The sequence below is a fragment of the Phaethon lepturus genome, unplaced genomic scaffold (genome assembly GCF_000687285.1).
Source record: "Phaethon lepturus isolate BGI_N335 unplaced genomic scaffold, ASM68728v1 scaffold25047, whole genome shotgun sequence".
NCBI classification, from domain to species: domain Eukaryota; kingdom Metazoa; phylum Chordata; class Aves; order Phaethontiformes; family Phaethontidae; genus Phaethon; species Phaethon lepturus.
In genome coordinates this window covers 70,680-86,526 of record NW_010552902.1, presented here as the reverse complement: position 1 = coordinate 86,526, position 15,847 = coordinate 70,680, and the positions used below count along the sequence as shown (strand labels likewise).

At 38.4% G+C, this 15,847-nt stretch overlaps 1 protein-coding gene across 1 annotated transcript in view; it reads left to right on the top strand.

Annotated features, from left to right (window-relative positions):
• Window positions 1–169: 169 nt before the first annotated feature.
• The window catches only part of LOC104624102 (leucine-rich repeat-containing protein 16A-like), a gene marked incomplete at both ends in the record, with an annotated part of 84,785 nt that continues 69,107 nt past the window's right edge, over window positions 170–15,847 (top strand). The window contains 6 exon segments of the mRNA XM_010291378.1: window positions 170–267; window positions 618–688; window positions 811–884; window positions 5,964–6,039; window positions 8,628–8,716; window positions 13,370–13,464. Coding sequence (XP_010289680.1) covers window positions 170–267; window positions 618–688; window positions 811–884; window positions 5,964–6,039; window positions 8,628–8,716; window positions 13,370–13,464 — 503 coding nt within the window.

Sequence of the window (15,847 nt, the reverse complement as noted above, 5' to 3'; positions counted from 1 at the left end):
TGTGGCATCACAATGTATGTGACTTTTAGGCAGAGAAGTGAGTTGTATTAAAGATGGTAATTCTTCCTGTACACTCATTTAAAATTGTACTTGAGATAAAGAAGATTTATGAATGCAAAAATACTTTCAAAGTCATGAATTATTATTTTTTTTTCCCTTTTGCATCTAGGAGGATTCTGAAAAAAGTAACTATGGAACCTTCAGAAAGACTGGCTAATCTCCAGGCCTTGTGGGACAGTCAGACAGTGGCAGAACTTGGACCTTGTGGTGAGAATGAATTTAAAGACTCAAATAGAAAAAGGCTGGAATTGCAGTGTCAGGAAGTTTAATTCTATTTCTGTCAGAAGCTTGTAAAGGTGTAATTAGTTTTAAGGTGTAATTAGTATGGAGCAGACTTCTGATTGGTAGGTGAAGGCACTATTTTAGTCTTTCTTGCAACCTGCCGGGCAAAGATAGGGTACTCTCAATTTCTTTCAGCAGCACAATGGACGGCCTTCTGAGAGAAAAAGAGAGTGCGTTTTGAAAGACTGGATCTTTAAGTATAAGTATTAAAGTATTCTTTTAGGTGGTTATTTGCTTGTTTCACTATTATGTTAAATACTCTCTTGGGTTTTTAGGAGGTTTTTCGCAGATGTATGCCTGTGTTTGTGATTGGCTTGGGTTTCCCTATAGAGAAGAAGTACAGTGGGTAAGTACACGTCTTGTTCTGGAGCTCTTTTCAGCTAACTGTACAAATTATGAAAGAGCAAGTAAATCATAGTACTTGGAAAAAAGTGACAGTTCTGTAAAGATGTTATGTATTTTTAACAGGATGTTGATACAATTTATCTGACACAAGATACCAGAGAGTTGAATTTGCAAGACTTCAGCCACCTTGACCACAGGTAAACAATAAGCAGTAATCATGCTAATATTTTGCAAACTTTTCTTGTTCCCCGTTGCAATAGGGTTCGCCTGCCCTTGCTAAAGTGGGATTACTTGAATGTGTAGACCTCTGAAATGACCATCTGTAGCATTTTAAGTTTTCAGCACAAAGCTGCTGTTTTTGCATGAAAACCGCATGGAGAGCACATTTCATTGAGGAGCCTGAGAAGATAAATATATTTTGCTATTGGAAGCACTCCAAAAAGTTAGCAGATAGATACTTTTCCTGTGGTGGCGGATGTAAGAGCTGAAATTCACTAGAGAATACATGCAACTACATCTGGTGGGCAAAGCAAAAAAGGAAATTATTTTTACTTATACAGACTCTTTTTCTCATGGTGTGCACAATAAAGGAAATAATTTTTGTCAGGAAGTCAGTAGAAGGTTTAAGTTGTTCAGCTGAATCCCAGCCAATAGTTTCTCCACTTGCAAATAGATGCTATCAAAAATGTGTACTTCCAGAAAGGAGCTAATTGAGAGTAATTTTACTATGAGATGCTAAAACTTAGCTAAGTGTTGTATTTTGTTTACTGAATTTAGCTGGCTGAGAAAATTGGATTCTGAGAAAGTTGAATCTGAAGATATTTAAGTAGGAGGAAATGGGAGGAAGTCTTAACTAAAATCCATTCTTATACAAGGAGAATGACAAATTTAAGAAACTGTAAATAAGATAGAGAAAGCATTTGTTTCTTGGGAAAGCCCAGTGGAAGAAATAAGAATCTGTCAGAAGTACAATATTAAAATACAACAGGAAGTCTGGACTTGGAGGTAGGTAAATAAGAGTGTTTTGCCACAGCATTCTTCGTAGCTTTAAGCTATCTAGTATGTAAACTCACAAAAACCCTCACTCAGATACTTAGCTTCTGTGATGGGTTTTCACAGGCTGCACTGAATCCCATGGCAAAGTTACTGAGCTGTGCCTGTGTTGACTAATTCAGAAGTAACTTGAACAAGACTACAGGGCTGCAACTAGTGGGTGATGGATGTAGCCAAAGACTGTTTGGTTGATTAAGCTTTGCTGAGAGCAGATGAGGAAAGGAATACTATTCAGCATGTGGGACAAGAACGTAAGAATGCTTTAAACATATTGCAGGGTGGAAGTGGTGAGAAGACCATGGACTTGGGAAAGTGACTTACAAATACCCAGGTCCAATAGAAACAAATATTTGAACAACTTATTGGGAGTGAAGAATATTACTTACTAGCAAAGGGTAGGTAGAGGAAATGTTTTAAGTATTTAGAATATCTCAGCTGGTTCAAATGAGTTGTCTTTTGGAAAAAAGAGTAACGGGTTTGTTGCTTTACAGGAGCTTTTCAGTGAAGTATACCTTACAAAATTGACATCACTGAGGGAATACATTTGTGTTGTTAATAAAAGTTTTTATTAAATGTCTCATGATTGTGTAGTCCAAAGATTCAAAATAATTTTTGAGCCATGTACATGCGGTGGAATCCACCTTGTGCTGGGAATTTCTGTGTGTTGAGGACTGAACTGAGAAAAAGGTTTTGGATCAAAATTTCAAGAAAACTGAATTTTTTAGGAAGCCAAAACCTTATATTATTAATTAAAAACACAAATTAGGATTCAAGATCCCAGTTAATTCAAGAACATATGCTGTTGTTTTGTGATATTCTTAACACAGTGAGAATGCTGTAAATTAACAATATGCCATCATGCTTTGGATTTTGAGAGACTATTGTATATCTTGTCCACATAATTTTGGGGATTGCTGAAACTATATATACAACATGTGGAGTAGCTCTGAAGTGACGTACAATGAGTACACGAGTTCTTTAGATACAGGGATTATGCATTGCAAAAATAAACAATTTGTGTTTTTCCTAGTAAAGCGTTTCTGTTAGAGGTCAACATAAGATGACATCAATTATAGATGAATTTAAGTACCCAGAGCGTGGGACACTTAGAGTGCATAGCATGGCTTGCCACATGGGAACATGACTTCTGAGATTTTATCTGAAGTTATGTTGTGCTGCAAACCACAACAAAAAAAAAAGAAGACCCAAAGTGAACAGGGTTTATTTAACTTAGAAGCATAATTTTAATCTGTGTAGGATATGTTTTAGCATATTTGGACATTAAAAAATTGTCAGAAGAGTGTGATTGGTTGGATTTTCTTTTTCTTTGCACTGTTCAGATTTTTTGCCATCTTAAATACACTGGGGTCAGAGATGTTGAAAAAATGTGAAGGCATTAGCGAAGCTTGAATGTTGTTAAAGCTTGGAGAGATTTTCTGCATTCCAGAAGAACACAACCTGTTTTCATTTTAAGATGGCACAGACTTTCATTTTGTAAATCTTACTTTATTCTGGATGGTAGTTTAGTACACAAACTAATAAATATAAGCAACTCAATGAGGGAAAGTTATGAGAAGGCCCTGCTTTTGGAAATGGTCGATAATGTTCTTTCATAGCATATTACAAAAGAATTTAGATTATTGTTAGTACCATATCTGAAATTTAATAGAATAAAGTGAATAAAGCAGTATATAATTTTGAAAAGGAAAACTCAAGTAGCAAGTGCAGTGAGGTTAGGCAAGCTCAAACCAGGTGAAGGAGTAGAGGTAAATTCCTAAAGGGTCCTCATTGGTCAGAAGCACCTTAAAACATTTGAACAAAATGAGAAAAGACTAAACTATATAGTTTTTCCTTAAAATCAGATTGTAGAATCTGATAAAGCAAAGTTTCTAGACAGTAAGACTACTGCAGAACGGGCAGAGGTTCCACTGTTCAGACAGGTGGGGAGGAAGGGCGGCGGGGTGTGTGGGTTAGCAGTTGGTGCTAGTGAGTGTGCCAATACCTGTGCTTGTCTAGGGTTTGAGCAAACAGGCCTTGAATACTGAGGCAGACAAAAGTATTTAAAGATCAGAATTTTCAAATCAGCTGGGTTGATTTGTTTTAAAATACTCCTGTCCTGATGCAGCAATGTTGCTTTTACTTCTTGAAATTGTGATGGTTTTCCCACTAACTCTGAGCACCCCCTGTCCTTCAGCTGTCTCCCTCTGAGGCCTGGGGAGAAGGGGATGCCCTCAGGCAAGTTCTGCCTGCAGCCACTCTGCTGCCCAGAAGGTACTGAGCTCTTGCCAGCCCTCCAAGCTGGCTTACCAGCTCCCTGTTGGTGTAAGTGCTTGCAGCCAGTGATCCCCAACTGTTGTCCCTCTGTTCCTGTGGAGGAACTGGTGCTGCTGCTGACAGCTGAAATACATCTGCTGGTGGTGGCTCCTGCCTCTTTTGGGCATGGTGGTCCACAGCATGAACAGCTCTGCTCCACCAGTGTGACGGTGGTACTGTCAGCCTGTCCAACGTTTGCCCTGCCACATTCACCACTAGCTGTGGCTGACTGGCTACCACTGGGCAGATAGACCAAAGATACACCTGAAAAATTCATTTCACTTCCAAGGCAAAAGGTATTGGCAAGAGGGACATCAAAGCTGCTAATTCGCTACCTTCTTGCCCATCGCTCCAGGGGAAGGGAAAGGAGGAACAAAGCTCTGTGTTGACACTTGTTAGTCCATAGCGAGGTTCCTGCCTACCTCGCCTAAGGGGAAAATACCTCTGCGTTGGTTCCCCCTGCACTAACATTTCACTAGTCAGTGCTTCACATGGAGATAGTGTGTGTGGAAACAAAAACAACGTGGTAGATGGAAATAATTCTGTACACTTCATGAAGCTGGTAAGACTCCACTGTGCCAGTGGAAATGAATTCACCAAGAGACTTGATGTGTGCTGTGAACAAGATGGAAAACAGGCTTAATCCTTGAAGGGCACCACACACTAGTTCTTCTGCAGGAGTGTGAAAGCAGTCTATTTGCATGAGCTTCACAGTTCGTGGGCTACAGTCTCTTGCTGCAAAACGCTGGAGCTTCTTACTGTTACCTTAGTGATGGGCTTGTGCTTCCAAATCTAGCAACTGCTGTTCCCAGTATAGCCTGCTGAAGGCTTGTCCATATGATTTTGCCTTGTCTCCTGGCTTTCCTACATGTTTAACAACCACCCTGAAGTGTCTAAATGTTCGTGGAGGAAAAGTGAAGGAGAGGAAGAAGGAAAAGGAAGATGTGAGAAAGTTGCTGCTTGTTTAGTGCGGATTTGTACCTACATATGTCCTGAATGAAAAGCTGAGGGGCAGCAGGTGGGACTAGCTTATAAAACCCAATACTTCTAAATTTCTCCCTGCAAAAACTGAGGTTCAAATGACACTATTTTGCTTGTCAGCTAAGTTCATATATGTTACAGCTCTTCTATAAAGACAAGGGGTTTCTAAGTAAAGTCCAAGTGTAGGCGTATATATGTATTTAATACGTTGTGTCAAAATGATCCAAGTGCTGTGCTGCTAAACACTATGCTAGTGCTTGATGGATGATTCTGCTGGGTGGGGGTAGTGTACAGACATGACATTTATCAACGTCTGTTACTGGAGAAACTTAACAGAGGGAGAACAGATCACATTAAGAGGCTTGGAATGAAGAAAATGGGAATAATTTAGAATTTCATTTGTGAAATCCCTTTTACAATGAAGGAGGGTTTGTGCTGAAAGTCGCATTATCCTTTTGCAGGTCTCTTGTTTCCTCAGGGAATTTAACTATAGAGATGAGACAAGGAGGTGTTCTCCAGAAGCATTGAGTCATGGAATGATATTAAATTATCAGACTGCCAAAAAGCTTTTTAGCGTCATGCTCAATTATAATTAGAGGTGATTAAGAAGCTTAAATATGTCACAGGCTGAAGAAAAAGTAATGCTAAAAGTAGGAATGGCAGCCCAGACAAATTCCTGGTTTAAAAATTCATGCTAGAATGGATGTCATTTGGCCAGTCAAAAATTTGTATTGAAATACGAGAAAGACACACAGCTGCTGGTGATGCTCGTTTTTTAGAATGCAGAGCTTTCTGTAATGGGGGTGGTAGGCAATTAGCATTGCAAAAGCATGGGGAGTTAGATGTGGAAGAACACTTAAGAGATTGTTTGGAATGACCAAAGCTGACAGTTATATGAAATGTGTGTAAAAGTGTTTTTCTTTTTCTAGAGACTTAATACCTATAGTTGCTGCTCTGGAGTATAATCAGTGGTTTACAAAGCTGTCCTCGAAGGATCTGAAATTAGTAAGTAATAAATTGAAACAGTATACCTGCTCCTACCAGGCTGTGCTGTATTTTAGAGAGTGCTAATACATTTTTCGAGGTGAACTTTTTTGGGCAATGTATTGAAATTCTTTTCCCCTTAATCGTATCCAGAAAATATAAACTGTTGGATATTTAATTCATGCCATAGAAATGCTGCTGAGAGTCAGGTCTTGTCAAAATTTTAAGTGATTAAAGTTTGAAAACTTTGGGCAATAACAGTAGCCCATAAAACTACTTTGTTAGTCATTGCTAGCTCCCCCAAACAATATTGTGTGACTAAATAGGAAGCTAACTCTAAAGCAGCCAGAAATCTCAGTTGCTTTTTGGAGCTGGAACAAAAATACGAGGATTCTGGGTTTTTTTTCTCACATGTAAAAGCAAGTTTTTGCTCTTAATTTTTATTGCAACTTGATGAATTTTTCTCCCAATTGTCTGAAGCTAACCCTGTGTAGTAATAAGTATTTAGTGATGTGCGACATTAATATTCTTTCACATCACTTTTGTTTCTGAAAAGCAAAGGGGGAAAATCTAATCAAGTTGGACTACTGAATAAAGCGCCAAAAAAATCAGTAATTAGATGACTTTTTAAATATATCAAAATATATTGTTTCTCTAAACTTGAAAGTTTATAGGCACAGGTGGAGTTAGTGATCTGAGAAATTGCTTTCACACTTACATACAGAAGCTTTTGTTCTTAAAAATGAAGGTTGAGTCTCATCTTGTTTAAATTGATGCAGTTTTATTGATCTGAAAATGCTCTTATTGCATTCCTAAGCTATCATTTTCCATGAAAACTCAGTATAAGCTAGCTTTTGTGATTCTTGGCAGAAAAGTAGACAAAATACTTTTCTCTCTAGGTGGGACATCTTACTCAAAATTATGTATGGAATGAAACGGAGGGTATTTTTAATCCTGTTGTAGTTTGCTGTTAAAATCACCATTGTTAAAAGATACAATGCAATTAATCAGTTTCTGCCTCACTGAAATGAGGTAGTTTAGTTAGAAGACTGGCTGGTGTAGTTTGCTTAGAACAAGAACTGGCTGTGTTATCTGTCTGAGATATTTTCACATGAAAGTTTTTTGGTATTCTTAGAAACTTTCTATGGAGAAAAAAACTTCGTCAACCTTGAAAATGCACCAATTCCTTAAAACAAACAAAACAAAAACCTTTATCTTCCACACATTCAATTTTCAGTCAAATCCACCAGGAAAATGTAAATTGTTGGACAGTAGATCTGTGCCATAGGAACACTGCTGAGGGTCAGTATGAGGTCAGACATATCCGGAGGCCATTGAATGCTTTGTGCTTCATGAGTCCTGCTCTGACATTGTGTTTGATAGCTGGTATCCGTAGTGTTTTTATAGTACATGCATGAAACTTTCCACTTGCAATCACACTGCTGTAGAAGCATTGTGATAATACTCTGAATTATTGAAATATGGAAGGCAAAGATAGAATTGGGAAGATGGCTGAGTTGACAGGCTTTAGAAGAAAGTTGTTGTCTTTACTGTGTAAAGGATTAATAAGATTTTATGTGTCTGGTAGATCAAGTCTTTTTTTTCTTTCTAGGAGATTCAATTAGTTTAATATTTAAAAACTCCTAGAAAATATCAGACTGTCATTAGACACAGAGATGTCCCAGGTATGGATATGATGTTTTTAAAGGTAGATAGCAGAATAGTTTTAGCACTTCATGATCAGAACTGAAATTCAGCTTTGGACTTCACATGAATGTTTGGTTAGTACGTGCTGTGAAAGAAAAAAAAAAAAAGGCAAATCCAGAAGCAAAATAAAAGATTATAATAAGAGGTGATGAGGTGCAGAGTTCACTGTATGGCTTTTGAATCATTAAGGTTTTATTTGAATGAGCACAGCAAACAAACTTTTCTGTTGTCATGTTTTGTTCATGGTACTTGCAAATGTCCATGCAAATTCTAGAATCCAGTAACAATAAGATCATGAGATGGGATTTTCTTCTATGTAGGTTAGGAGAATTCATACTGAAATACACTGACCCTTAAGCACTAGTCCTTAGCAGTGTTTGGAGGACCTGTAGCTAGAGTGCTTTTCTTCTTGAGGGTTTTTTGTTTTCTGTTGTACGGGGGTTTTTTGTGTGGGGTTTTTTTTTTTGTCTGCCTTATAACATCTTTCTGTATGTTTAGTTGTCATTCTTGGTCAGGCTTTATTCTCCTTTGCACTAGTTGCCACTTTCTTCTGACGGATTAGCATGCATATGAACAAGGTTTCTATAAAAATTAAGTGAGCATTTTTTTCTGAATTACAGGTTTTGGATTTTTTACTATCATTATAAAAATTCTGCCCCCTGTGATTAGGTGGCCTGCCTCATAAATGTCTCTTAGTCTGCCTCTCGCTTCCCTGAGTCTTTTCCAGAAGTCCTCTGTTGCCCTCTGACTCTGTCTCTGGGATGTTCCTGGTATTCTTACTTATTCTTTATGTATGACAAAAAACTGATCATGGCTTGGATCCCATTATGCTGTACAGCTTATAACTCGGTAACTGTCCCATGTTTGTGTTCTTTAACACTGTTCTGTCTTTTCTGTGGCAGTCCACTGATGTCTGTGAGCAGATACTGCGAGTGGTGAGTAGGTCCAATCGATTGGAAGAACTGGTATTAGAGAATGCCGGGCTTAGAACGTAAGTAATTCTTTTGAAATGTTGCATTAGTTACTGCTTACTCCCAGCAAAAAGGATGTGTCTTAGCCAGAATAAGCATTAAAAAGAACTTCGGCTCTGTGTCTGCCTTGTTCTGAGGAGCCTGTAGTCATGAGCTCTTCATCAGGTTTTTTGGAGGTTCCTTATGTCAAAGAAATCCCTTTAAACTGGTGATATTTAAGGTTCTGCTTGGAGAGTTGGGTGGAGGAAAATGGATCAGATAAGGACATAAGCCCTAAATCAACTCACACTGTTCCTCTTGAAATACAGTTGCCAATAGAATTATGAACACCTTTTTGTCAATTAAAAAACTGTTCAAGGTTTTGTTAAAAAAGCATATTATTCCATCTCACCTAATAGATTATAGTTTCATTCCCAAGAGCGCTGGTTTTATCTTATTGATGATTGCAATTAGTAACTTTTTTAAAGTAAAAAAGTAGATAATTAAGTTAATGCCTTGTCATAGCCTTAAAAGAAAGGTACACAAAGGTAAACCATACAATTTAATCCTTGCATATGTTTTAAATATAGTGTTAGAGTTAGTAGATACTTGCTGTTTTTCCCTTCACAGGAAATAGAAGCGAAATTCAAGGTACAAACTAGTCCAGTTGGAAGTATTTGTAGCTTGTTTTAGTGTTAGAGTAGCATCCAAGGCCATGTAGACAAAGTAAAGTGTAGTGCTAATGAATCTTTATGTTAATTAAAAAAAACAGTGGAAAGTTGGGAAAAGCAGAACACTATACTGAATTAAAAATAAAGAAGGGAAACAAGGACAGGGAAAATATTTGGTGTGCGTTACATTATCTCCTCTTCTATTGTTTGGGTCTTTTTCCCTTTTTAAAAATGGGTTTTGCATTGAAATACCTTTAAAAGAAAATTGCCTAAATGACACAGGAAACTTGAGACAGAGTTTGGAATTACACCTTAACTTTCTGATCACTAGGGCATTGATGTTAATAGCTGTCATTTCAAACATAAGCATCTGATTCTAACTTTGTTTTTCTTGCGGTATGTGCCATATAATCCAGTGATAATCACAAATATTAAAAGATATATTGCCTACCTTATCGCAGTTGGATTAACTGGTTTCAGTTTTAACAGGACTTGACAGATAATCAACCTGTGACTTTGGTTTTCATGTCTCCATCTACATGCCTTGGTGTGTATCTGCTCCGATCAGCATTGTCTGTCTGTTTTTGTCAAGGACGCATTTATCAGTTTTGCCAGTTATTATATCTGCTTGCTAAGAGGAAAACCTGTTGTTGTTGAGTATCTTCACTTCACATAGCTTTTAGGCCAGTCATTTTTAATGAGATGTGACAGACTGCCAGATCAGGGTTAAGAGCAAGCTACCAAGAGCAATGCTTTGTGAAATAACCTGAGCAGCTGCAGGAGCATGTTTCCTCCTGCAGCAGAGTCAGGTTAAGATGATTCCATTCTTTTCTACCTCCAGCCACTCATTTCTGTGATTTAGTTTGGGACATGGCCCCATAAACACTTGTCATCCTTCCAGCTAATGAGACAGCAGACTGTTCTGCAGTAGTAGTTGTAAGGACAGTAAGTAGTTGTAAGGACCCGGGACTAGGGAAGTATGGACTTGCTGTTGGGGAAAACAGGTGGTCAGATGAAACTCCTTGTCTGATGAGATTTGTGCCAGTTTAGATGCTTTTTAAAATTTTATCTCCATTGCCAATTATTTAACAGACATAAAGGGTGTAGTCTAGTTTATTGTGGATAAATGCATAACGCAAACACTCATGTTTTGGTAAGTGTTAGGATGCTAACTAAGGTAGGTGATACCCAGATTTCAGGGAAAATAGTTCAGAACAACCTGAAAAAATGAGCTTGAAAAAACAGTTAACATCCCTGAGGTGTTTTATAGGAATGGGGCAATATATGATAACCAGAATATTCATTTCCATAAAACTGCAAGATGGATTTTGCAGTCTGCGAAGGCCTCTTTGCAGGAGCTGGTGAAAATGGATGTTTGTCACTCTTACATACTTTCTGAAAGCTGGCAGGCAGAAATGTCCCTACTACCTTCTGCACCATCTTTTGCAGCCCTGTTCCGAAGGGAATGTCCAGCTACGATGGGGGAACAACAGAGGTGCCAGCTGCTGGTGCCTGAAGGGCCTTTGACAGTGACGTTACATATCACCTTCCCCTGCTGGATGGGCTATGAGTGTCCTTAGACCTGACTGTGTTAGTTCCTCCCACACACGTCCTCTCTTTTCTGTTACAGGGTTGTTGTCTAGACAGATCTTGAGAAATTGTTTTGTTTGTTTGAGATTTCCAGATCTGTGGTATTCTTACCCATGGTGAAATATCCTTATTCTGCCCTATGTGTAGTTAAAAGGAGTCTTTTTTGGGCTTTACCTTCAAGCCTGAATGTCCTTGGTTCAGGCAAGCATGTCTGTGCAATGCACACAGGGCGAGTTTGATGCTTAACAGAAAGTGTCAGGCTTACATTGCATGCTGTGTGCCCAAAGTGTTCAGCCAAAAACAGCAATAAATTTTAGGACTTGAAACAAAGAATGGACAAAGGAGGGGAAGGGATGTTGCCCAGTGAGCAGAGTCAAGTTGCCTCCGTTTATGGTAGAGGCTGTGCAGGGAGTGGGGAACTTTTATTATTTTTTCCCAAAATGAGCCTTGGAGGCCCATGTGCCCTACATAAGTAAGCTAGTGCTTTCTGGTAGCAGTGAATTTACTGTGCCTTTGCGAAGTAGTTCACACACACATCAGTTGTCCAGAAAGTTCTGGTAATCCTGCCTATATTGGTAGCAAAAGCTGGAGCAGAGTTTGTAAACAGGCCTGGATGCGTAGGCAGAATGCTGTAATGACAAGAATCTGTTGGGGGTAAAGGAAGAGGAGGAAACTCCCCATGAAGAAAGGGGTTTTTGTTTGTTTTTTAACTCAAAACCTCTTTTTTTCCTGGCTGGACATAAGGAGCTTGATTCAGTTGCCTCAGCACGGGCATCTAGTACTCTTTGAAATGCTGGAGGGTATCCACAGAGTGTTGGCAAATGTAACTGAGGACCTATAGGAGATATGTAGTCTGCATAGCAGCAGCAGCCGGTAGCAAAGCCAGCTACCCTGAGGCCTGTCAGGTGGCGTAGATTCAAGCCCAGAATTTCTTTTTGTTGAGTGTTTGTATTCACATGCTGCTTGTATCTTAGGAAGAGAATTTGCATTTGCAGCACTGGAACCTGGTCTACCCCCAGGGGTCTATCTAAGGACATGGGGTTTCAAAGGGAAACTAAACTTCCCTGGAACAACAGATAACCAGAAGCTATTGAGACTGTTGCCGTCCAGTTTCCACTCTTTTCCAGAGACTGGAAGAGGATGCTACTTCCACTGCTATTCTCAGCACACAGGCTGATCACTTTTATGGTAGGCAGGATCTGTTCCGAGAAAAACAGGCGGTGTTAATTAGCATTCTTCTAGCAATGTAGCTGGTATTTCTCCACCACTAGCCTACAGGAGGTAAGATACTGTACTTCAAGGCAGAGAGAGAAAGAAGCTCTGTGAAGGACAGTCAAGGGATATTTTTGATTTCTACCTCAGTATCTAACTTAAATTAAGGAAGAACATTGAAATTATAGTCTCACTTTTACAAAAGCACACAGTAGGGCTAGTCCCTTAATACATGAAAGCTTCCTAGTAAGTACAACAATAGAGGATTTGTCTTAGAGCTAGTAGCAGCCCTCAGCCTTGTGCCTTAATGCAAGGAAATTGTCTCCATCTGAGTCTGACAGTGTGATCGTGCAGGAAAACCCAAGCTAGCTTTGAACTTAGTGTTGTGGGTGGTGGTAGTCCAGCTGCTGCAAAACGCTCTGCGATGGGACAGTGTTCCCTTGCCTCTCAAGTGGATTTGAAGCAGAGGTAGGTCATGCTACTACAGCTGCCTACCATAGTTTGTTAAATTTAGTTCAAAGCTATCTGCTACCTGGCCTGGCTGTCGTGACCAGTATAGAACTGATATAACACTCTCTCGGGACACGTTGCTAGGACTGTGGTCAGCCAGTTACGTACTTTGATGCTTTTCATGGTTTAAAAAAAAAAAAAAAAGGCAAGCAAAGACCAGTTCATCAGTGTGCTCGTGTTCTTTGAGAGCATTATTCCTCTGTTTTAAAAGTTCAGAAATACTCCTTGTTTGTTGACCTTCTGGATATGCTGCAAAGCCCTCCTGTTTGCGTGACTGTTGGTAGAGAGCTGCTGCAAGTGAGGGGGTTGGCGTGCGAGTGAAGGAATTCGTGGTACACAAGTTGACGTACATACCCCACCCATGTGTGGCATGGAGGAGATGGAAGATGTGCTCGAGTTTTAAGCTGTTCTGTGTAACTCCTTTTTTACATCTTCAGATCTTTATCAAAAGCAGATTGAGCTTTGATTGAGTTCTCTTCAGTCTCTTAGGCCACAGAATAAATAAATAATAAAATAACCTGCTTTGAAAGATGGTAAATTAGCCAGATAAGCATTTTTGAAAACTCTGAAGAATCAGTCTATACTATCAATCTGTCCTCTGCAGTAGGGTAGGCCGCTTCTGTCTGGTAACCCCTCGACATTTTTAAGCTTCGGAATGTGCTGTTGATACAGGAGATAACAGGAGTCTTTCTTCCTTTTCTTTTCTTGCAGAGATTTTGCACAGAAACTAGCCAGTGCCCTAGCCCATAATCCTAACTCAGGACTCCATACGATCAACCTTGCTAGCAATCCACTTGAAGATAGAGGTATTGTAACATTTATATTTTTCTCTTTCTACAAATGTAATAGGAGGATTACTGCTGCTCTGTTCAGCTTTGCCTGAGTAATAGATTATTGTTCTGTGTGCAATGCTATTGTAAATACCTGTACTTCACAAGTGACTGAGAATCGCTATTCTTTTTTGACTTATACATATCCATTAGCTTGTTGAGAGATATTTAAATGTCTGAAACCAACCATGGATTTAATTAGACTTCTTTACGTTTTCACAGATTTCTTTTAAAGGAAGATAAAAGACAGTGACTGTTTAGGACTAGAGAGTAAATAGTGGTGTGTGTTTTTAAAGGAATTGTAATCAGTTGAAAGATGAAGCATGAGACAACTTTGTTGTTTGGATTATGTTTTCCTGATGGTTTTCTGCTTTAATTTCAGCCAAGATTCCATACTTATTTTCATTATTGAAACTATTCCCTTTTTCAGCTTTGTGCTAGTCCATCGTGTCACCAGTACTTTGTGATGTCCAGTAATATTGGCATAACTGGCATTCTTACGGAGCAAAGTGCTGTTGACTCCACAAGATGGAAAATCAAGCTGAACAGCTCATCTTTTCTTAGACTAAGCACCACTAGGCATGATTTCAGTACATATCAAGTCAAGTCATGCCCCTCCCTTGTCTACTCTCTTTTCACCCGAAAGACATTTATTTTGTAAAATAAGGTTACATTCTTTCAGTCTGGAGTTGACCCTTCAGCACTGCCCATGTGAGATTTCCATTTGCTTCACTTAATGCATTCCAGGCACATAGTGTTCTGGGATCAGACTATCTTGTGCTCCTGTTGGGCCAGAAGAAAAATAAGAATTTTATACAGTGAACCTTTTCTTGGTTTATTTGGTTTGTTTTGGGGAAATTTTCCAGTCTCTTCGCTGTCATGATTCAAAATGGAAAAACACTTTATTTTGGTTACAACCTGACTGACTCAGAATGTTGTTAACACAAACTTTTGTAGGTGTCTCTCCTTTTCTGCTGCTTCATTGAGGAAAAAAAGATGGGAAGGGTTTTTTTTCCCCTTCCTCTTTTGTATCCCTCTTCCATTTGACTAGAAACAAGTATGAAGATATTTTTGTTTTTAACCTATTCAGAGTAGTTTTTTATTTAAAATTGTTCACATGAATTGCTTTAACTCTTCTGATTACCTCTTGCCTGCTGATTACCACTTGGCCTCCTTAAAAATGTATATCATATGAAAGCCAATGTTTTGATGAAGAACATCATTATTACAATGTGCCGAAGGCCTAACTGCATTGTACAAAAATTTCTGTTGTAAGTTGGGAAAAAGGCTCTCACATTGTTGATTCTGCTTTTGAAGAAGTGTATTTAGATTGTGTTACATGAAAGGTTTTTTTTAAAAGGAATTAATTTTTATCTTGAAAGCAAAACAAATGACCAAAGTATTTGATAGGTATTCTACAGTGCAGAGGATTTTTTTTTTTACTTTTTTTATTTTTAAACATATCAATGTGGGTGCTTTCTTTGCAACAAACCTGTAGATGAAACCGTTCTGTAATATTCACATACAAGATAGAAATGAAATGCAGAAACTACAACTTGGAGAAATTAGTAGGGTTTTTTCATTATCTCAGTTTCTCTTATCACACATGCAATTAAGATTTGACCTTTCATTAGAGAATTAGAAAAGTTATATGAGTACTTTAAGAGAAATTAACTATAATTGCAATGTGCAAATATTGCAGCTTTTCAGTTTAGCAAAGATTTACGTGTCCTGTAATCTGATATTCACTCTGTGCGAGGTAGATTTGACTTAATTAAACTGAAGGGGCAGCAAGGATTTCACAGGTAAAAGCTGGCATAACGGAGATTCGTGTAAGCATATGGATTTTGGAAAATATCTGTTGAAAAATCACCTGCAGGAACTGACTGGAAGTTCAACTAGATTATTTTGCAGTTATAAGGGAAATAACACAGAACTTTTCTGTGAAATAATTCACAGAATGTGTGAATTATGGGGAAGAACATATCATTGTGCCTCTTTTGAACAAAAACACACTCTAAGCTATTACATTTTGTTGAGTACCAATAAGTAAAGACATTGTATTACTACCTTAATGCAACTGTCTGTATTTCAATAACATGGGAAGTGTGTTTAGTTTAACTAAGGCATAGGACCTGGCTTCAGTTCAAATACAAAACAGTGTTTATATGAAGTGATTTACACTGAGACCAGTCTCTTAATTTGCGATTTGGCTTCCCTTTATAGTACTGTCAATATTTGTGAGACTAACACCTGGAAAGTTTGTTACCAGTCTTGGCTTTAAAATCTAGCCATCCTAAAGTGATGGGAACTTTGCTTTTGGCTCTACTAGGATCAGAATTTAATCTCATATTTTGTT